The 22,548-nt window shown below is 42.5% G+C and overlaps 1 protein-coding gene across 9 annotated transcripts in view; it reads left to right on the top strand.

The window, feature by feature from the left end:
* TEAD1 (TEA domain transcription factor 1) overlaps nt 1-20,488 on the top strand; it is a 103,437-nt gene extending 82,949 nt beyond the window's left edge. For all 9 annotated transcript variants that reach the window (XM_075712014.1, XM_075712011.1, XM_075712012.1 and 6 more), the window contains 4 exons: nt 5,802-5,975; nt 17,591-17,731; nt 19,214-19,366; nt 20,375-20,488. In XM_075712014.1, the coding sequence (XP_075568129.1) occupies nt 5,802-5,975; nt 17,591-17,731; nt 19,214-19,366; nt 20,375-20,488 (582 nt within the window). The remainder of the gene's footprint in view (nt 1-5,801; nt 5,976-17,590; nt 17,732-19,213; nt 19,367-20,374) is intronic.
* Nucleotides 20,489-22,548: the final 2,060 nt, after the last annotated feature.

The following is a 22,548-nucleotide window of genomic DNA, read 5'->3' as shown; positions in this document are numbered from 1 at the left end:
TCCTATATTCAGGCATAATGTTCCCATCTGAGCACTCAGCACTTCTGGAATTGGGACCGCAGGGTCTCAAATCAGACAGGCCAGAACTGAAGGATGCATCTTCACTGTTGCAGGAAAGCTGATGAAAATGTTGTGTGAGCACCTTGCCCAACCAGCAAGTCCAGTTTCACACTGGGGCTCCTGTGGCAGTAGCTGGGAAGTGCTGGGCAACATTAATGTGTCAGGGCTGGAAACTGCCCTTGCTCGTCACCTACCTCCCCATTTCTGCAACCATAAAATAACCAAAGAGCTCCTTTTACTTCACATGCCCAATTCACTCCCTGAGCAGATCCAGGCAGGAGTCTGAATGGGTGGAGGTCCTTGAAAGACTAGGTTGAACAGGCAGTTGTATCGTAGCATACAAGCACAGAAAGTTCGATTAACATTTCATATGAAAGTGTTAAAAACCTTAATAAGAGGAGTTGGTACAGACTCCAGTTATTAGCATTAAAATGTTGTAAATATAACTCCCAATCTGCTTCAGTAGCGGACAACAGCAACTGGAATGAAATAGTCAGTTACTAGTGTTTTGGTAGAAATAAGAAAAATTGTTGGCAGACCAAGTGATTTTCTTACATCAGCAGGAAATTAAAGAGTGTCAGATTTACAAGATACAGCAAGACAGCAGAGCTGAGGCTGGGTAGGGTACAGGTTAGAGCTGCATGCAGACTGCTGATATACTAGTGATTGGTTTTTAATCAGTCCACCCCACCTGGCTCCTTTTTCCTCCGAAAGTGCAGTTGCTGCACAGGCAGCAGCACATTTTTAAAAGATGGGTTGGACCAGTCTGTGGAGGTGCTGAGGGAATCACTGCACGGTGCCAAGCAGTTGAGCAGTGCTTTCTCTCATTTCAGCGAAAGGTCAGGCTGTCCCACCTGCCTTCTGCTCACCTGTCCCTCTGAGCTGCAGCAGTAGTCCTTGTGACCTCCAGTGCAGAATATATTCGGTCCAAAGAGAGCTGAGAGGCTGTGCCTCTGTGTCAGGGAGAGAGAAGACCTGCAGCAGAGCCTTTTTAATGTACTTCTCCTTTGTGTGGTGGAGTTTCCTTGGACACAGAAGACTACGATCCATTCAAGTTGCCAGCCTCTTCCCATGGTATTTTCTCATAGGGATTTGTTGCTGCAAGTAATGATATAGGCGGCCTCACCCTCGTGGTTTTTATGCTTGAAATTTGCAGGAACCTACAGATCTCATGAAGCAGCCCAGCTAGCAAGGTGCTATTATTGAGTCGTGCAGGGCAGACAAGGCAGCGGGATGCTGCCACCTCCCTCTCCTGCTCAACCAGGCCATGGGTGTGCAAGGTCCAGCAAGCCACCAGCTCGCTGTCCTGCTGCAGGGCCAGGGGTGTTTGCAGAAGAGCTTACACCGCTCACGCCCCTGTGGGTTGACTCCCAGGCGTGTGAGTGCAATTCAAGGGGGTGAAATGATGGCCGCGCCCCTGGGTGCAGCGGGAGGGTACAGCACCCTTGCAGTCAGGGTGCTATGCCCATGAGCAAGGTCATCCCTGCAGAAGCAGCTGCTGAGGGCCCTCTCTCGGGCCACCTGCCCTCCACCTTGCTCCGCATCCATGTCACCCAGCCTCAGCAGGGCCCAGGGAGCCACTTGCCCCACCGCATGATGCTCATTATGGCTTTGTAGAGCTGTGCAACCCCGACAGACAGGAGCATTGAGGGAGCGGGTACCCCAGCAGCTCTGCATGCCCAGCTCGCCCACACCGAGAGTGTGAGAGGGTTGGCTTCACTGCCATCTGCATCTTGGCCACCACTGTTTAATAAAAAACTTGGTCCTCTACAGGCTTGTCAAGGCTTGGCGTTAGCTCCGCAGGTGTAGGGAAGCACAGAGATGCAGCAGAGAGCTGTAGCAATTTGCAAACCTCTGTTTCATGGACCAGAAAGGCTGTTGCCTTAGAATACAAGCGCCAAATTGGTGAAGAGCCGTTACAAATATATATCCTGGCTGATAAAACAAATGTAGGTGATTTGTCTTTGTTCTGCACCAGCTTAAATGCTTGCATCCCCTGCCATTGGCAATTTGTCTTGGTTCTTTTAAATTCCTAAGTGGATTATAATTTTTCTCGTGGTATTATTTGACAACAGTCATATTTCATGGCTTTACTGCATTCTTTGGATAGTTAGAATTTTTTTAAGGAAAGGAGCTCAGTAAGAGGCGGCCATCTCCAGGGCATGTCGTGTAATGCGGATGCTGAAGACATAGCTGAAAATGTTCTTTGTATTTTTATGTAGTTTTTATCCTCAGAAAATACAGGATTTGACCTGGGATGGTTTACAGTGTCTAAAGCACGTTATTACCCCAATGCTGGATGCAAATCCTTTAAATGCTGTTGCATGAGTAAATTCCTCAGCATTTAATGTACTTCAGTGACTCTGGAATACTCAGTCCAAAAGAACAGTGAATTCTCAATATAATGAGGATGTTTTTATGCTGTTCAGACACTAATGGGCTCAAAAATATAGGCATAAAACTTAGCTTCTTTGCTTTTATCTATGCATAAATTCCTGTCATGGATTATGTTTGTATAAAAATGATAGGGATCATTTCAGTATCCATTTACCCTGCTTCTAATATTATATTATCATTTGTTACTTCGTAGAAGTATGCCATATCTAATTAGGTTAGTAATGATTGTACTTAGCATAGGAATTGCAGCAACATAAGGAGAAAATAATCACACATTACAATATCAAAATAAACATTTCTGTCCTAAGAATGTTGTCAGGTGATGTCATGCCATCTGTCCTACTGTACCCGCTTGGAAATTTTGCTGCAGCAGCATCTGGTACTTTGGTGAGCTCCGCAGACAACAGTGGTAGCTTTACAGCTGCCTTTAAATTTGCTTTTATGTTTAAAAGGAATTAAGACTTCATGGTCCATGTTCCTATAAATGTATTTGCTTTTACTAAAGTTTGGAATCTGAGCAATTGTATATTTTCCTGATTTGCAGAATAAGGTACACTATATGAATTGTCTGGGAATTTGCAGTTGCCAAACTGTAAAATACAGCTCTTCCTTCCTCCTTCACCCCATAGCCACCTTTGGGCCTGGGAGAGAGACCCCCCTTTTGGGGAGGACACTTTCCTGGGCACAGGAGAACCTGAGCCCTCAGCTCTGTTCCTATAAAAATGTGGTTATTTGTACAACCTGGAACAAGTCCAGCAGAGAAGACTGAGAGGAAACAATCCCAAAATAAATAATAACCTGGTCACTAATGGTGGGGATGGTTTTTCAAGCCCTTACACTGAATGAGGGAGAGCAGAGAGATGCTTTGGGGCATCTCAGATCCCCAGGGAGAGCACAACTGCTGGGCACTCCTAGGCAGGCTACAGGGGTACTGGGGGAAGGGAAATGTTTTGGCTTAATTTTTCAGAGAATGCTGAAGTGCTTACCTCTACTGGAGAATTCTCATCTTTCTACTTGAAAAATTGAGATGTTTGCCTGATCACAGATAGGCTTCGGTGACCCAGTCCATGCCCCGTCCTCCCGCACTTCACCCCAGTAGCTTAGGAAAGCAACAGCAGCAGGTTTCTGGACTCCCTTTCTTGTGTTCCTGGCAGTTCCCAGGTATATGGGGCACTGATGCATTTTACTGGGATCTAAGTTTTTCAGTAGGCAGCAAGATATGTAAGAAATGTTCAGCATGACTTTTAGTTATTTACTCACAGTACTGCAAGCCAAATACGTGACAACAGTGTTAGAAAACTGAAAGTTGGAGCCATGGTGCTTTCTCATATTATTTTGCATTTTTTGTTTTGTTTGTTTTGTCATGTTAAAATGTCTCCTTAGTCCACTTTTGCCACTACTGCGTAAAGTAACATGCTAAATCTGACCGTGGACACTATTATGGTAGTCACTCATGGGTGCCAACCAGTACAATGATTTCCCGTACCACGTGTAAATGATCAGCGTGCAAGCTAGACCAGTGCTGGGTGAGGGCTAGCTGGTACACGTTCATGGGCACACTCACTCCTGCATGCATGCATTCAGCTCCTCACCGCCCATTTATTTCTCTGCCATGCCTGTCTTCCTCTTCAAGGCAGAAACAGCTTCTTTGGATCAGCTCTGCCCTTTTTGGGCTCCACATGTACTAAGTAAAGGCTAGGCAAGTTTTCCACTTGTGCACAGAAGAAGCTGGGATGGCATTCTTTTGAAAGAGGGCTGCAAGGAAAAGCTGTGCAATTGGTACTCTCAGACTTGGACTTGCTCATGCAAACACCTTGACAAAGTGTTATGCTTTCCTTTTTCCTTCCACAGAATTAAAAAAGAAATACAACCCTGTAAAAAGCATGGAACGTATCTCATTTTTGGCCCCATACACAGATGAATGTTCTCTGATTCTAAATTCAGATTTCACTATGCTAGATGATTTTTAAATAGATTTCAATTTAATTTCCTAAGTGCAGAAATCTAGCCAGTCCATTTCCTTTTCCCCAGAGTTTTGGACATCTGCTAGGGAAGACTCTGCTTACACCAAAGGAAGGCTCTGAGTGGATGTCCAATTAATTTAGATTTGTCATTTCAATTTGTTCATTCGGCAGGTAGATTGTAAACAAAATAGCTTAAATGAGGTCTGCTTTGGGGTTTTAAATATTTTATTTGTGCTTAGCTTTTGGGAATTGCCCCTTATATACAGCATCTGTTCAATATGACAGGGTTTTCTAGTGTTCATTGACTGCATATCAGCTTTCCTTTAATTGAGTTAGCAAAATGTTTTGTGATCTGCATGGTTAAAACCCCCAGTGCTTAATCCTGCCACTCTTGAGCTCCTTCAGTCTGCTCACAAGACACTGTGAGCTGCTGATTGACTAGCGGAGGGTATTCGGGGTTTGTCCTTCCGCTTTCATTTCAGGTGCTGGAAGGTGCTCTTGTCTTGGAGAAACGGCAGCCCCTCAAAGGCCATATTGGACTCAGTCGGGGGCTGCTGTGGACTTCACTGGGCCAAGGGTTTCCCCAAGGCAGGAAAGGGGTTGCTGAGGTGATACCTTTGATTATAATGAGGTGCAATGGGATGAAGTTAAGAAATAGGAAATTGAAGCTGGATGTGTTTTGGCAGAGATGGCCATCATCTACAGAGCTAGCTCCCAAGGGAAGTGATAAAAGTTTGGCTCTTCAATATTACATGGGTCAAAATACTGGAGGACATGCAATGAGGACCACTTCTATAGTAACGGCAACACAGAGTAACTGGCTTTCTCGTTATTGTCATTCTGGAGTTAAAAGAAAATCCCCTCCATCTCTTTTAGTTAAGGGGCATTAGCATATGCTATAGTTTGAGGTTTGGGGTTTTTTAATAGACAAACAGGATGTGTGTTATGTGTGGGCTTTGTGGCACTAGCAGAAATTCAGGCTCTGAGGACACGGGACATTAAAAGGCATGGTTTAAAGAGGCAGAAATAGGCTTTCCTTGTGAGCATATTCATCTCATTATGCTCTGCGAAAGGCTCTTTATCACCGTGCTGCCACTGGGTCTTTCAGTGTAAATTACTCCCTTGAAGATGACCATGTTTTGTGGTTTGCAGTAGGGACACGGGTTTTTTGATGTTGACCCTTGTTCACAGGGGGCTACTACACAAGCACTAAGTTGTTCATGGAAATCATACTGCAGAAAATCATAGTCCCAGGAGTAATGTGCGAGTCATTTAATCCATCAAAGCGCACTACCCTCCACAGGGGCACATGCAGACCCATGCCTTAATAAACCTCTGTTCTTTTTGTACAGCACTGATTTTCCTGTTTCTTTCTTGCAGTACAATAAACACCTCTTCGTACACATTGGACACGCTAACCATTCTTACAGTGACCCGTTGCTTGAATCGGTGGACATTCGTCAGATTTATGACAAATTTCCTGAAAAGAAGGGCGGTCTAAAGGAACTGTTTGGGAAGGGGCCCCAAAATGCTTTCTTCCTCGTAAAATTCTGGGTGAGTAAGACATGACGTGGAGAACCTCTCTTGTCGATAAGGCCTGTGCTTAGTATTTAGCACCCTTCAGGGTGCTTATGGAAATTTCTTCTGTCATCATTTAAAAGTGCAAAGCTGTGTATCCCTCACGTAGGACGCTGGCCCAGAGCCACTCTTGTTGACAGCTCCACAAGAAGTCTGTGTTGCAGTCAACATGCAAAGGCAGATGCGTGCCTCAACTGTGCTTGACACAGCTGCTGGGCAGGAGCAAACAGGTAACGAGAGCCCTCTTTTGTAAATGGGGAACTGCCATCTAGCGGTCTGAGGAACACCAGGGAAGCGCAGAAATGGAGACTGCTTTGTAGTGTTTCAAATGTTGAACTCTTGCCAAATGCAAATAGTACACATATCAGTCCTGCAATCAGTCCACACTTATGCAGATAGGACCAAGGAGGATTTGAACCAAGTGTGCAGCAGGACGACTGTAAGCCTGGGAGGGTTCCAGGGTTTTCTTAAATATTTTTTGGTTGTGAGAGCACATCTGCTTTCCCCTTGCCTTTTTGTTAGTCAGCCATGGGACTCTGCTCCAACAGGTATATCTGTTCATATCAGTTGTCAGCAAGAGTGAGAAAAGAATTTGAAGGGAAAGCTGAGATGTTGTATATTGATCCAGTGTTTATCTATATGACCTGTACACCTTGTACATACCCCAAACTTCATATCTTGCCAAGAGTTTCTGTGGCACCACATTTGGAAGTGGAAACTGGGAATGGAAACTGGACTCTCTTTTCTCAAATCTGGGTGTAGAAGGGATAAACCACTGAGCAGGAGCTGTGCCGGACTGCAGAAGAAATCTGTTGAGAAATTCATGGGGCTTAAAACTGGGCATGGGAGCTGTAAACCAAGCATTTGAGGGCTGGCTGAGCAAAGAGGCCAGGAATAGGAGGCAGCAGAGAACTGGGAGCTGAAACACAGCAGGCACTAGGAGCCTGGAAAAGGCAGGTGAGAATGTAGAGTCAAAAAGGGGGAGGCAGTGAGAAAAGGGAGCATTCGGGATAAGGAGCCCATGGGGAAACATAGGGATGAAGGCACACAGCAGAAACAGGTATGTGAGAGGTAGGAACAGGGCAAGCGTAAGGGCAGAAAAAATCTGGCTGCAGAAGAGTAGAGCTTGGAGGTTAAGGGTCTGTGACCACTAAATACATTTCCTTGCAAAACTCGGGCTTCAACTGAGGACTGTCATCTCACCAATCCGCTTTGCATAATAAATGCTTGCAAAACCTGCTGGCAGAATGAATGTCACCTCACTTGCCTGTTCTCAGTTCCCACAGAGAATGACAAGCCGCAGACTTTAGATTAGACATGGAAGCAGCAGAGGTTTGCGATATGGTCATTGATGTGTTGCATGTTCTGCTTTTTCTTAATGAGGAAACTGATTTTCAGGCAATGCTCAAAGATGTGTCTAAAGCCAGTAGAGATCTTCTTTGGATCATTAAGGTCTGTGTTGTACTCAAGACTTCGAAAATTCAAGTGCCAGCCTTCTCTGCTGCATCTCCTACATGCAGTGCACACCTTTAACACTCTTGCCTCAGTTCCCCATCTGTAATATGGGGGTGACACCATCCCTTCACCTCAGATGGTCACTGAGAAATCAAACTCATGGCTGTTTATAAAGAATCAAGATAATGCCATGAAGAAAACCTTTATAAAATTAATAATTCTGTGTTCAACACAGGTTTTGAGTAGTGTGCAGGAAATAGGGACTGGGCCACACTGAATAATGAAGACAAAGAAATATTGTCTAGATGCTCAGAGGGCGAGTGTGCAGTCGTGTAGCTAAAGACTGTATCATGATGCAGTTCAGCAGTCAGGATGTGCAGGCAACTTCAATCCAACATTTCCGAACCTCGCTGTGCCTTCCAACATAATGGTCTTTTAATATAATTTTGTGCTGTATTAACTTAGAGATTAAAAAACGTACAGTGCTAACATCCTTCTGAGTTATACATTAAAAATGTGGCAAGAATGCCTTCCTGAGCCATGACCTTAAAATAGGCCAGTGGATTTTCTCTCTCATGGGGTGAGTGAGGCAGAGGGAAGGTGCCAGGTGCAGTGTCTGGGTGTAGCGAGAGTCACAATGAATGCCCTTCTAGGAATAAACTTCACACCAGTGTCCCCCATCTAGAAGTACATATAGGAAAAACAGAAGATAGCTGTGTAATTAGTCATGAGAATTAGATCCTAAACTGGCAGCTCACTGTCCTTAATTTCTTTCACCCCAATGGGACATTTTGTCAGAAAAAAGGACGCTGTTCCCATTTTTATGGGGAGTGTTAAGAAACTGTTCTAAATAGTCATATATTACCAGCGTAAAGCTGGCAAAGGTTGCTGACAATCTTTTTGACCCTATTAGTAACTTCAAGTTTATTAATATGAAAACAGATTAATTTTTGTATTCTTGTCCTTTTCTTTTAAATTAAGTATCCACTTCTGAATCAGTATCTACACTCTCCTTAACATCCGCTACCTCCTCCTACTCTGAAAGTTCAACTTCTCCCAGGTTCTGTTCATGTTGCATGGTTATTGCTTACTGACAATACTCTCTCTCACCCTTTATTTAACCATTTCCCCCTTCCCATCCTTTCTATTGTCCTCTCCCCTCATTGTCATTTAACCATCGATAGTTTGCTCAGTGCTGTAAGCTAGTGCATCAGTGTCCAGTGACAGTCCATGTTTTGGTGGAATTTGATTGTAACGTGAGTAAAAGAGGAACATGAGTTTGTGTTGGGCAAATAAGTACAAGGCGAGAAAGCACTGTAAGGAGAATCAACAAAAGAAAACCAGGGACAATGAGTGAAAGAAGTCAAGGGAAATGAGAGAAGGAAAGCAGGAGGGTGTCGTGGCGTGTGGAAGCTTGAAAGCGAAGGTGAGGATTTGATGCCAGAAGGGATGGTGAGCCTGTAAACAGATTTAAAGAGAAGTCAGCATGTCACCAGAGGCAGCACAAAGAGTATTTTGTTTAGACATTAAATCTAGCGTAGAACGGAAAGGTAGGAAACAGGAAGACCAGAGACGAGCGCTCACATTGAGGATGACTAAGGCAGAAAGCAGCTTAGCTCTGGTAGCCGGAAAGAGTACTCCTCTTGCTCTTTCCCATTTAGTTCTGCTTGAGGCTTCTCAGGAGCATGGTTTTCCCTGTGATAAATGTAATAAGGTTTGATTACAAAAAAGTGGGAGGGAAAGGTCTGAGATCTTGCAAGAAGACATCTGGCAATTGTGGAGTTGACTTTGCAAAGCATCACAGGTATGGAGTATAAAGCAAAGTGTTGCTTTGCTTTGCAGAGGTTTATTGGTTCAGACAGATTGTATCTCCTGTGAAATACAGCCTGACGCTGGGAGTGGATGAGCTTCTGGCCTCAGTCCCACTGACAGCTCTGGACATCACACCTTTGGACCTCTTCCTACCTAACAGTGCAGGAGGTATAAAAGGAAGAGACTTCTCCTTTTATACCATCTCAAACAACCAACCTTATAGCCCTGCAAAGCAATTTCCTGGTCCTTGTCTTGCACCTTGAATGCAGTGACTCTTTTCTTCTGTTTATCCCACGTAGTCACTGTGAACCAGAGAGTTCAGGGAAGTCACCCCAGAGACAGGCTTTTACAGCGATAGATAGAAGGAGCTTTACCTGGTATGTTGTGCACTCAGTACAATGAGTAAATAAGGAACAACGTGCTAATGATATGGCACAGGAAATTTGTGTGACAATGATATGAAACCAGAGATTACAGGGATATAAAATGAAAACAAAAATAAATGTTCTTAAATAAATGTAAAAGTTATTTCCTAGAACAATGACAAGGAATTCAGGCAAGGCTGCAGAATATCTGCAGATGAAACCTTTCCCCAGGTGCAGGTTGAGTGCACAGTCCTGCTTCTGTTACCTTAGTCACTAGGAAAATAAGCCTAATCTATGTAAAACAATTAGATATGATTCATGCCATCTAATCTTAATCTGGGTAATGTAAACATAGCTGTTGGTTAGTTTGTACTTAAACTGTTTTTGTGACTTGAGAAAAGCCCCAAAGTTTTCTGGCCTTTGAAGTTCTGATTAGCCTATCTAAAAGCTCAGTCAACACATGTTGCCTCTATTGGTTTCTTTATTGGTTGAAGTTCTACTCATAGTGATATCTAATGCTATCCCCACTGATTACTCACTAGTCTTCTTAAATTATCTAATACTAGATAATACACTTAGGCCTCCTGAAAGAGTTCAAACTAAATGATAGATTGCACTTCCAGCTTTACCCCAAAATGTCTGTCTAAAACATTATTGCTGGCCTTGCCTTCTTGGCCCGCAGTGCTGACTGCCCAGTGCTCTGCCTCCCCTGGCTCTCCACTTTCTCTTGCAGGAGGTTGATGGTACGTCTGTTCCACTCACACCACCTCCCTTTTGAATCCAGTATCTCTCAGCCACATCTCCAACAAATAACTTCATTTTGACTCTGCTGTTATGCTCACATACACCTCCATTGACTCTGGCAAGGGAATTGCTCTAGCAAGGCACAAGTCTCTATCTCCCTTCATGCCCCTGCTAGTTTTGCTAGCTCTGTAACTTGCCCCTATCTAGCCTAGTTCATCCGGCAAGCACTTTTCACTACTAAGAGCACCTTTAATGTTAATTCAGCAGTGCGTATCTGTCCACTGCAGCCTAGACTAAATTCTGGTTTAGCTAGTTATTTCTCTCTCGTGCTTTGCCTCAACCCCTGACTGCAAGTTCTGAGGCAGGGATTCTCTTTTTGTGTGACTTTTCTATGTAACCTACAGTACCGTGCAGTGGGTCCGTGCCTCCGTTGGGATCCTTAGTGCTGGTGTAAGCCCACCTTGCGATAATGTGGCCATGGATTTTGTGTCTGTGACACTGCCAAATGCTCTGTGCCAACCTGATCTCTGTCTTCTGCAGCTACAGGAACAGATATGGGAAGCAAGTATGTCTGAAAGGAGGAGGGATGTTTTCTAACCATTGACACAGGAAAAAAAAACACTGATACAAATTAATATTGGGCTGTCAGGCTTTCTACTGATCTGATCCACTGGCTTAATTTCAAATGGTTGCAGTAGCTTGAACTATTCTTCAAACTGAGGAAAGCTTAGTCAGAGCTCAGTGCAACTCTGAAATAAAGACCCAAACTCATCTGAAGATGCATGGATGATATTAATTGATGTTTAAAATGAATGCCTCTATTTGCAGGAATCTGCAATGCAAACTAGGAGTTTTAGAAAGTAATGCATATTATAATTAGGGCAAGCTTTTAAAGATGCTTTGAAGTCCTAAACATTTTTGAAATTCAAATGTGGGATGGAAATAAAGGAATCTACACAATAAAGGGGCATGAAATTATGTCCCCCAAAATTTCACTGTTTTATAGATGTAAATATATGCCATAATTAGTGGTAAGTAACATGAGGAGGATGGTTAAGTTTATTCCTATTCTTATTCAAAACAGCTGTGGCATGAAAAATAATGTGCCTTCTCTTTGTGATACACTGGAACAAACAATTTACCCATGTAATCAGTGTTCAGAAATGGCTTGCGCCTGTGGTCTCCTCCCACCCCCTCCTGAATTTATCCCCATGTGCCTCCAGCCGTCTTCAAAGGTGCAGAGATTCTTTGTGCCTGTCATTCATAGACACACAATCGTGGCTACTGCCTTTTTTTTTCCTTTCTATTTTTACATGTAATTTATATTGCACAATCTAGAATCTTGGATTTCCCTCCACACACACAGACACACATGCACACTCGCCAGCTTTGACTGGCAAATGATCTGCAACTCACAAATGGGATCCGTAATGTGAATGGGTCTATGGCCAGCATGCAAATGTATGCAAAACAAATTAGATATAGAAGAAAGCAGACATCCATTTTCTTCTCCCCATCACAACCCTCTCGGCGCAGGGAGCTCACGTGGTGCTTGTGGAGGACCCCTTCGCAAATTGATGCAAGGGCATTAGCGCTTGAGGCTGGATAATGAGCGGAAGGGGCCGAGCAGCTGGGAAGCTGGAGCAGCTTGGCCTGTCCATCACAAGCCCAACCATGTGGCAGACCTGGACGCAATTCCTGAGCTGCAGTGTAACGCGCAGTGAAACGTGCCAACGACCCAGATGCTCCCGTTGGAAAAAATTGCTTCACAATTTGTAATCTCTGCTCTTTGATCACTCTTTGGAGTGGAGGAGGGGAGGCATGATGCGGTCATATGAGTAACACACCTCCCTGCAGTCAGCAGTTGTTAAAACCTATATGTTGTTAATAAGTGACCTTATGTGCTTAACGTTAACTACTGAATGCCAGTGTAAATTGTTCTGGCCCTCCCCAGATCCCACTGTTTCCAGTAGGTGCTGTTTTCCTTCTACTCAGCAGGAAGGATTCAGACTCTTCTCAGCAATTTTTGCTGGAGTTGCTTTTTTGTCAGCCAAAGCTGTTATTATTACACAAGCGCTCTACCCTCTGCCCCCCGCCTTTAACACAGAGCCTGAGAGCTCTTCTGAAGTGAATGTGAAGATTTTTTTAAAATTTATTTTCACTCTTCGTTTTGGTTGCAGCCAGCTCTGTTTTGATGCTTGCTCTGGCACACTGGCAGAGGCTTCTCCACGCAGCACGTCAAACACTTGGTGCTCTTAATATGTAACATTTTCAGTGCTACCCATTGTCAAGCTATGCTTTATTAATGAATTAATCATGCTCTTACACAACCACTGTAGACAGGGTGCCAGAAAACTGAGTGCCTCTCCCGCCTCCAAATGCAGTCAGCTAATATAAATCTCAGCTCTTAGAAATAAGTCAAAATTAGAGTTCTACTCTTGAGAGTAAAAAAAAAAAAAAATTCATTTGTGTTTTTAAGTTGTTGGGGTCTTTTTTTCCTAAATTGTATTGATCTTGTATTTTAAAATTCAGTGAGTAAATGGACTCCTGTTCATCACATGTGATCATACCATAATATTTGAAATCATGCCAATATATTTGAAATAACCATTCAAAAGGTTATTTATCTGTATATCCTACAATAGTGCTCACCAACCCTAATTCCTGGAGCCATGGGTCAGAGCATAGTTGCATGAGAAGCTGTACAGAAGGGAAAGCTGGTTTACAGCCCAGGAAGACTTGCGATCTGAGTCTGAAGTGCAAGAGAACAGCTAGAGACACAGTACCAAGGAAATAATGAGACAAAGCTGGTTGCAGCATGAGAGGCTGCGAGCACAGCACTCCAGAAGCTTGACTGTTGTGACATTTTTCACAGGGATCATTGAAAAAGGAAATTATAAGGAGAGGGTTAATTGAGGTTAATAAGATAAATTCCAATATTTCAATTTTGCTATTATTATATTTATATAGTCTTGCCTCTTCTGTAATATAGGCCGTGAACCTCACTAAGTAATGTCTGCCTCTGGACAATAAGCCTACTTGAACTAGAGCATCCCTGTTAGTTAGATATTTAGCATGGTTAAAAAAGCCCCCAAGTAAAGGTGATTCCATCACATTTGAAAATTACACCAGCATTTCATTGCCATCAGGGTTACTAACTTCTGCCTTGTTTCTCATATAGCTTTTGCTTTGCTTTAGCTTTCTGTCTTTTAATGTCCTTTTCTGCAAGATTTAATCTATCAGAAGACTATTCCCCATGTAGCAACTTGTAGGCTATGACAAAGTCGTGGAAAAACTTCCCTTGGAAAAAGTAAGTAGATGGAGTTTCATTAGTCATTCACTACAAAGGATGTTTTCCAGACCTGAAATCATTCTTGTAACTCTTTTCTGAACACTTTCCAATTTTCCAACATCCTTTCTAAAATGTAGACACAAAAACTGGAATCAATATTGTAGTAAGGAGCCTTCTAAAACTGAATACCAGGGTAACACATCACCTTATTCCTGCTCAAAGCTACATCTACAACTCTCATAGCCACAGCAGTGCCCATTTTTAGCACAGCCTGGGTTGGGGGTTTGTGGGGTTTTTTGGTTTTTTTTTTTTTTGGTAGTCTCATAAACTTTTGGCGGGGGTGGGGGTGGGGGAAATCCCCTGAATTTGAGTTGTGACCCGCTTTCATCAGTTCAAGAAATACAATTTTTCTTTCAAGTGTATGTGTTTAGATGGACCCCTTACTATGTAAGCCATGACAATGTAATTAGCAAGACTTTGACCATCATTTTTAACCAAAGTTTTGTATTTTACCAGAAATGATCATAGAATAGAATCATAGAATTGTTTAGGTTGGAAAAGACCTTTAAGATCATCCAGTCCAACCATTAACCTAACATTACCAAGTCCACCACTAAACCAGTTAAGGGTAGAGAAATAACTTCATGTTTCCTGGCTTGGTGGCTGGATTATTTTTTTAATGAAAGTAAAAACTAGGAATCATTAAGGTTGGAAAGGACCTGTAAGATCATCAGTCCAACCATCAAGGAACAAGTGATAGGACGAGAGGAAATGGGCTCAAGCTGTGTCAGGGGAGGTTTAGATTGGATATTAGGAAAAATTTCTTCATGGAAAGGGTAGTCAGGCATTGGAACAGGCTGCCCAGAGAGGTGGTGGAGTCACCATCCCTGGAAGTGTTCAAAAAACGGGTAGACGTGGCACTTTGGGACATGGTTTAGCGGGCATGGTGGTGTTGGGTTAATGGTTGGACTGATGATCTTAGAGGTCTTTTCCAACTTAAACAATTCTATGATTCTATGATTCTATGATCAACCCGACACCACCATGATAGTCTTTCCTTCTTTTCTAAAAGTATTCAGCATGGAACAAAGCTTTCAACACCTGGTTCAGAATACTTCCTTGATGTGACAATTGGCTCTTTGCAATGACACGCACGCCTTCCTAGTGTTCATGTACTCAGCCTCTAGTGAAAAAATTTGAACCCAGACTGAGGGGCAAGATTTGTTACAGTATGTGAGAACAGACAAAATTCTTTCAGTATTAAAAGAGGCTTTGGTGAAGCCTTCATTTCAGAGTATTTGCCATTGCCAACTCTTACGATTTTTATGTTGGTTTTAAACTTTTTGGAAGAATCTTAAAGCTTCAGCTCTCAGCAGTTTGTAATTAGTTGAACAAGAAAACAGTTGTTTAAAAGGAAAATTCTGTCTTTCCTTAAAAATGCCTTTATTGTGTGCTAGACTCAAAAAGAATTGAATAGCAAATAAAGATAATGCACATCTATATTACCATCATGGGACTTTTGCAACAATGTCGTGATCACGTAAGAGTAAATCATGACATTTGAGTGACAATTTCAAGCATTCCTCATTCAAACATCAGGGCCCCAGCCTGTATTTTTTGTGTACACAGGGCTCCTGGTGATTTCCGCAAGAGGTGGAAGAGCTGTGGGAATGATCAACAGGGTGCCAGATGGCCACATGTGTTACTTTTCCAGGTTAAATGTCAGCATGTAAATACAACAATTAGAGTTTTCTTTCAGCGGGCTTCAAAATCAGAAGGCAGCAGATAAAAAGTTATTCTTATTTTTTAACTCTATAAACAGTTGTTATTGCAGCTTGAAATGTAAGGTCTATGTGGTTGACCCTTTTGACAACATGAAATTGTGAGGAGCATTTTAGTTATGATTTCTCAGATATTTTGTCCATATATGAAAGGAAAAAATAAAGAAAATATTTTGATAGTAAAATTGTAATTGTGGTAGCAGCAGGAATAACCACTTTTTAAGAGATTACTACTATTATTGTTGTTGTTGCTGCTGTTATTATTATTAGCAACAACAACAACAATGCAATTGTTTTAACAGAAATCCCTATTCTTCAGAAATTCTGGTGGAGCAGCTGTGGCGTGGCTGATGGCCGCTACAGTTTGTCATGTTTAGATGTTTTGTCATGTTTCGATTGCAAGCCAGCTGTGAGGGCAAATTGCTTATTTACTAGTAGCTTAGAACAATTTCTTACAGCTCACTGTGAACACACAGGTTTAGATGTACATTAAACATTAACTGCTGACCTCATGCAAAACATGTGCAAGAAACAAGGTGTAACAGCGATAGGATTTCTTTCTGTTATGCAAAATACGTGACTATAGGGCTGTTTGTGTTACTGTGTGTAAACCTCAAGAGACTTCGCCACTGATTAATTTACCAAAGCCAGCCTGAAGTAATCTTAGACCTATGTCTTCTCCGTACCGCAAACTAGCTCAGTATGTGCTATTATCAGCATATTGCCTCAGAATGTTGTACCACGAATAAGGACTGTAGACACTAAGTAGAATTAATGAGTTGTTGCCTAGTTAAAAATTAAATAGCAGTTACGAATGACCTGAACTATAGTGAAGGCAGGATTATAAATGTTCCACACTAACTAGTAAATAAACATACCTGTAAACTAGGTTTTTAAAACATCTCAAGGTAGACATGAAAGTATCTGTTGAAATTTTTCTATTACGTTTCTATATTAGCAATAAAAACAAGCAGCACTAGACTTGCAAGTGGAAGAGCTGCAACAGTGCATTTCCTTGCTAAAATGCTTGTCTCAGAGTAAGTTAAAAATTCAGACCATTCCTAGATGTTACGCTGCAGTAGCTGATCAGCTATTTCCACATAAAAAGAACACCCTGCCCACTCTCTCCTTGGGCACCAAAGATGTCAGCAGAGCTAATGCCTGAACCAACAAATCCAGCTGTTGATCCCCCAGACTCTGCCTATACCCATATTAGTGCCTTTTTAAGTTGAGGGCTTTTGAAAATGGATTTGTGATGACAAAGAGCACAGTGGCAGAACAGCTTCAGTGCTGCTGCAGGCCTGGGGAGGCTGGATTCAGCATGTGACCTGTGCTGTTGCTTTGTAGCCAAATTAATCACGCTGTGCACAGGACTTGGATTTGGATATAAATAATTAAACGTAGCACTGTTCCTCACTTGAACCTGCAAGTCTCAATCTCTGTTGCTACATATCAAAGGCAGCTAGATCGTTACTCAGGCTGCAGAGAAGTACTGAAAGGAATCAAATACTTTCAGTAGTATTTTAGTGGTGCAGTAGGCACGGCTCAGTGCACACACAGCTCATGTGAAGCCTGTGAGTTGCGTCATACAGCTCTGTGAAGTCAAGTATTTTGCTGAATCAGGACCATATGGCTTGACAGAGTCTTATCAGAGATCGATTCCCATGTTACGCAGCTGTCTCCCTTTGCCGTGAGGATTTCGTTGCTTTAAAAAAGGAAAAGGAGAAAGTGAACTATGGCCTCTCGGGAGTGGGATGGCTCGGTTGAATTTGAGGCCGCAGGGCAGGCTCCCTCCAGAGGAGTCAGCTCTGGAGCCAGGCTCCTCACGGGTGATCGTTCCTTTTGCTCCAGGGACTTCATCAGCTATCTGCCAGACGAGAATGTCACCTGTAGCCCAGGGAAATCCTGGTTTGTCTTTTGTTGTTTAAAGTTTGAAGAAATTGCCGTTTCCCTAAGGTTTTTACTGCAACAGTTAGGCAGGTACTTTCCTGACAGACTTTTTCCACTGTCACTGTTGTCACTGTAAAACTCCCCCCTCTCTCCCTTATTTCTGAAAAGAACGGTGAGCTAATTACAGCTTATGCTACTGACATTGTCAAATGAAAAATGAAATTTTCAACATCTATTCCTTTTTCCCAACAGGCTGACTTAAATTGCAATATTCAAGATGATACAGGAGCATTTTACGGAGTCACTAGTCAGTACGAGAGCTCAGAAAACATGACAATCACCTGTTCCACCAAAGTCTGCTCATTTGGAAAGCAAGTAGTAGAAAAAGTAGAGGTGGGTGTTGTGATGGGAAGTGTGGGATGATTCTCTGGTTCCCTTTCATTTAACTTAATTTAGTAATTAGGCTTTTCTCTCTCTTATCTTTACTTTGCTGTTATCTGTCTTTTCCTTCCTTCCTCTAATCGTTCCTGAAAGAGTATTTTCCTTTCCAGCAGTGCTCGGGTTCATTTTAAAGCACCGTGTAAGTGGTGACACTACAGTTAAGTAAAATCCTGGTTACTTGTTGCTTTAGAGACCCTCCTCCGTCCTGCCTGTGGCACCCTTCAGTGGCGAACCTGCAGCTGACATCAGTGCCACCTCCTCCATTGCCTGGCAGGAAACAGCTGAAGCAAACCCACTTTTCCTCCCATTTCCAAACACTTGGCCAGCCATGTAGCCTGGTTGGAACCATACTACAGTGATGAGCTACCCTCTGTCATCTAGATTTCTGTAAACATTTTAAAGCCATGGATGGTGTGCTATGTTTCATCTATACCCATGCTTATTTTATCTTATTTTATGCACAGAAAGGCATGCTTTTCTAGTCACCAGCAGCTTTTTGAATACAAAGTTGCGTATTTTCTTAAGATGCAAGGGCCTTTATTTTTTTTTAACCTTTTCTTTTCTGGGCACAGAACCATCTTGAGTGATCGGGTAGCTAGTTGGTTTATTGTACAATGGTACTGCAGCTATTTAACTTGTCTTCTGCGTACTCAGCCCCACACCCACATCTGTTTTTGTATGGGGATTTTAGCCTAGAGCTACAGGTTGAGCCTTTATAGATCTCCTGGTCACTGTTCATGTCCTTCTTATAGTAATATGTTTTCTGTGCATGGCAACCATAAAAAAGTTTTCCATCATTTCCATTATTCCAAGCTCAGAGAAAGCCAAAAAACCCCACAAGCCACTGAGTAGCTCATCTGAGCAATTGGCAGCTGGGCAGCAGGAGTGCAAGTGTCACAGCCTTACTGTCCTTCAGCCCCATGTCAGCCCCCGAGCTCTAAATCAGTCTGGTCATCTTCCGACTGTAGTCCTGCATCTTTCTGTAATTCATAAATTGCCTATTAAATCATGCAATAATATAGCTATGTTTATATGTGTAGATTTTATGCATAAATCTATAAGTTTATTTTTGCTGTTCCCTTTGCAGACAGTCGCCTTGAAACTACTGTAAAATCATCTTACCACAAAGTTTTCTGCTTAATTAATTTTGACTTGACATGGACTTACCTTTGTGTAATCATCTGTTCAGTTTTTTAATTCACAGGCTAGAGAACAAGTAGTGATATTATAACTTTTAATGATTAAGGGCCCTTGAATTTTTAGCAAAGCACTGCATAGCTCAGGCAGGGAGTTAGCAAGTAGGTGTGTGTGTCTCTGGCCACTTTGTCTTTTCTCTGTCTACACAAAGAAAGGAAAAACCAGATTTAGTATTCACTTTTTTGCTATTTCTGAATTATCTTATTCTAAGCGCTCTCTCTGGGGTTTTTTTTTTAGACTGAATATGCAAGGTTTGAGAATGGCCGATTTGTGTACAGAATAAATCGCTCTCCAATGTGTGAATATATGATCAACTTCATACACAAGCTGAAGCATTTACCAGAGAAATACATGATGAACAGCGTGTTGGAAAATTTTACAATTTTATTGGTACGGACTCACTTTTTATTCTTCCATTTCTAAAATACTCTCAGGCTTTGCATGGCTTGCTTAACTTGTAATATTTAGAACCAGTTTCCGAATCCCTTAGTCATGTTGCTTACTAAACACATCATCCCATTGACTTCAGAGTAATACTCTTGGAATTGTGCACTATAGACGCTAAGGATGAAAAGGCTATGCTGGCTGAGAACATGAACAAACATCTGTGTTACTTTCCAGAAGTTCAGCTTACTTCTCTCTTTTTTTTCATGCAAGTCTCCGTTTGGTGTTTGTAGTGAGCCTGAGGCAGTAACTTTGAACCATCCCATTCATCTAATGTGTTCTTACTGAGATGCCAGTTATAATACTGCAAACGTCAGTGGCGTTAGTTAGTTCTTGGGCCAGGAAAGCATGCAGTAATGGGTACACCCAACAGGTGAGCTAAAGCATCCAGACTGGTCCACACAGTGGCCTTTAAGCCAGTTTCAGCCAGTTTCCCAGCTTGCTTTCACTGTGGCTTTGCGGTGGCACCTCAGCCAAGCACTTAGAGCCATGTGCTGCTGCTGCTGCTGCTGCTGTAGGATTTGGGCAGGACCCAGGGCTGGCAGCATGGGGAAGAGGTAGGGCCATGAGCACAGAGTCACGTGCACCCCGCTCGGCTGCCTTTTGGCAAGCAAACACAAGGTGACAAGGGTGCGCTGGTTTCCCTGTGCTGAAGTGGGGCTTGGGATGAGGAAGGCTCAGCCAAGACGACATGGGGGCCCCTCATGGTCGAGCAGCCAGGGTGGGATGAATCTCAGTGCCCTCCACTGCAAGCCACAGCCCTGCAGCTCAGCCCCAGAGCACATCCCGGGAGCGCAGCCAGAGGTCAGTTTAAAGTGCCGAAGAGAGAGCACGAGGACACGCATTTCAACCGGTCACATCTAAAGGTTGTCTTTCAGTCAGCCACTTCTTGTTTTAGCCCTGGTGTTTCCAAGTTTGTAATAAACTGTCTACCTCTTCCTTCCCCTCAAACAGGTTGTAACAAACAGGGATACACAAGAAACCCTGCTCTGCATGGCTTGTGTATTTGAAGTGTCGAACAGCGAACATGGAGCACAGCATCATATCTACAGGCTTGTAAAGGACTGAGCAGTTATTTATATATACACTTCATTTCACTTCTTTATCAAAACACAGACTGTAAACCTCAACACTAAGTGGCAGTGCCTCTGGCCCAACTTTCACCCACATTTTTCTAAATCCTGTTTTAGTGAAGTCATTTTTAATGTGTTCATATATAATTGTAGCTGTGAAATTCTGGTACAGTTGTAAAAATTATTTCTAAAACTAAGTGTTCTTCAAATTTGTAAACCACAGTTCTTTGGGAATACTGTATTTAAGAACCTAATGCCTCTGTCTGTGGAGGCCTATTTTTAATTCTGATAGAAAAATGTATGACAGAGCATTTGCCATGGGGAAAAACTGACAGCATTTATAAGAATTTATTTTGGGTTTTTTTCCAACATGAAATACTTGTTTTACAATGCAAGTGAAATTGAAATGAATCTTTAGCTATAACTGTAAATGAGTACACAAAGTTAATAATCTTTATAGAATTATCTTTGTAACTAATTAGGGTGGAAGATACGGACGAATGTAATTCACTAAATTATTTTTTAAAATGAAACGTTTTTCTGTTTGAAACCAAATGAAAAATGTAGCCTTAAGAAATACCTGATAGAAACAGACAGGTCCTAAAATTAGGCAAATTTTGTATTTTTTTTGCAACGCTAAAACTAATCTTCTAATCCATTAAACTTTCAAACAGGTATTGCAGAGAAAGAAAACATCATCCCTTATCCCTAACATATCTAGTGTATTTTAAAAGAGTATAAAGTTGTATTGTACTAATATGAAAATTTGATTATTTAATGAAAAAGATGGCTCATTTTGCAATAAGTAGGTAAATACTGAAGATTTAGACTCACATTATATGTAGTCTTGTGTGTGCAGTTATATTTTATATGGACAACTATGTTTTCTAATAAGTCGAGTGAAAAACTTGCAACTCTGAAATTAACAGATGAACGGAAACAACTGACCTTGCAACAGCATTGAGTAATTTGTAAACTGAAAGCAAAATACTAATGTGTTTGGAAGAAGAATACGTACGCCTCTGAAAGGATCAACAGCTTTAATATCTGTGAGATGCTAGAAAATCACAACCAACATCAGGCAAAGAAGATCGGAAAGCGGAGATTTTTTTTTCTCCTTTTCCTCCTTATGGTGCTTTTACACCTCTCGCAGTTGTCTCTCCAGTCCCGACTGGGGAAGACCTTATCTGAAACAAACACGTTCGTACCACGTGGGGTCTGATGTCCTTTTGCATCCGGATGTGGTAGCATTCATCCTTCTGATACATTCAGGGAAGACTCCAGGAAGTGAAGTACAGCTGGAGATATTTTAATACTGTAAGGATTTAAACCATGGATGTGGGCGTGAGTGAGTGTCTGAGGTACGCACATGGGAGAGAGGTAGTCTCGTGCCTCCTGGCTACACCAGAGAGTGTTGCTCAGTTTCTTTGCTGCTGCTGCACAGCCGGCGCTGCCCCTCGGCTGCCCAAGCAGCAGTTGTTTCAGCAGGTGCTGGGCCAGCAGCGGGTTCTCACACAAAACATTTGTCTGAAAGGCTGAGGGCTGCCCAGCCAAGCACAAGCCACCTTAAAGATCAGTCATGAGGTATCAGCAGAGAGTGTTCTTGGGAAGGTCTTTTGCAGTCCTGAATCAAAGACGTTAACATTTAGCAGGCCCCTCCTCCCTGCCCTTTACCAATATGCGCCCCTGCACAATTTAAGTCTAGCATTTACTCCCCAGGACAGTGCTGTAGTCTTCAAAAAAAGCCGGTCTTTTTTTTTTTAATATATACATATTATCTTTCTGCATAGTACCCTCTGTTAGACTTGCCCATTGTTGAGTTATCTAGACTAGAATACAGCTTCGACGAGGTAGCGGGTTGGTGTATGTCTGCGTCAGACCACGTTCATACTTAACACCGGTGAGGACTCAGGCTAGAGGACGACACAAACATCACCGAGGGGAAGGGCGACTGCTTAAATTCCTTAGCCTGCCTCTGATCTAACTCTAGTAGGTGGACAATTGCTGTGATGTCTAGCTGTTACCTGCTCGTGGATATTAGGGCTGATGATCTTT

Source organism: Pelecanus crispus, chromosome 6 (genome assembly GCF_030463565.1).
Source record: "Pelecanus crispus isolate bPelCri1 chromosome 6, bPelCri1.pri, whole genome shotgun sequence".
Taxonomy (NCBI): domain Eukaryota; kingdom Metazoa; phylum Chordata; class Aves; order Pelecaniformes; family Pelecanidae; genus Pelecanus; species Pelecanus crispus.
Note: the sequence above shows the minus strand (reverse complement) of the source record. Positions and strands in the feature narration are given on the sequence as shown.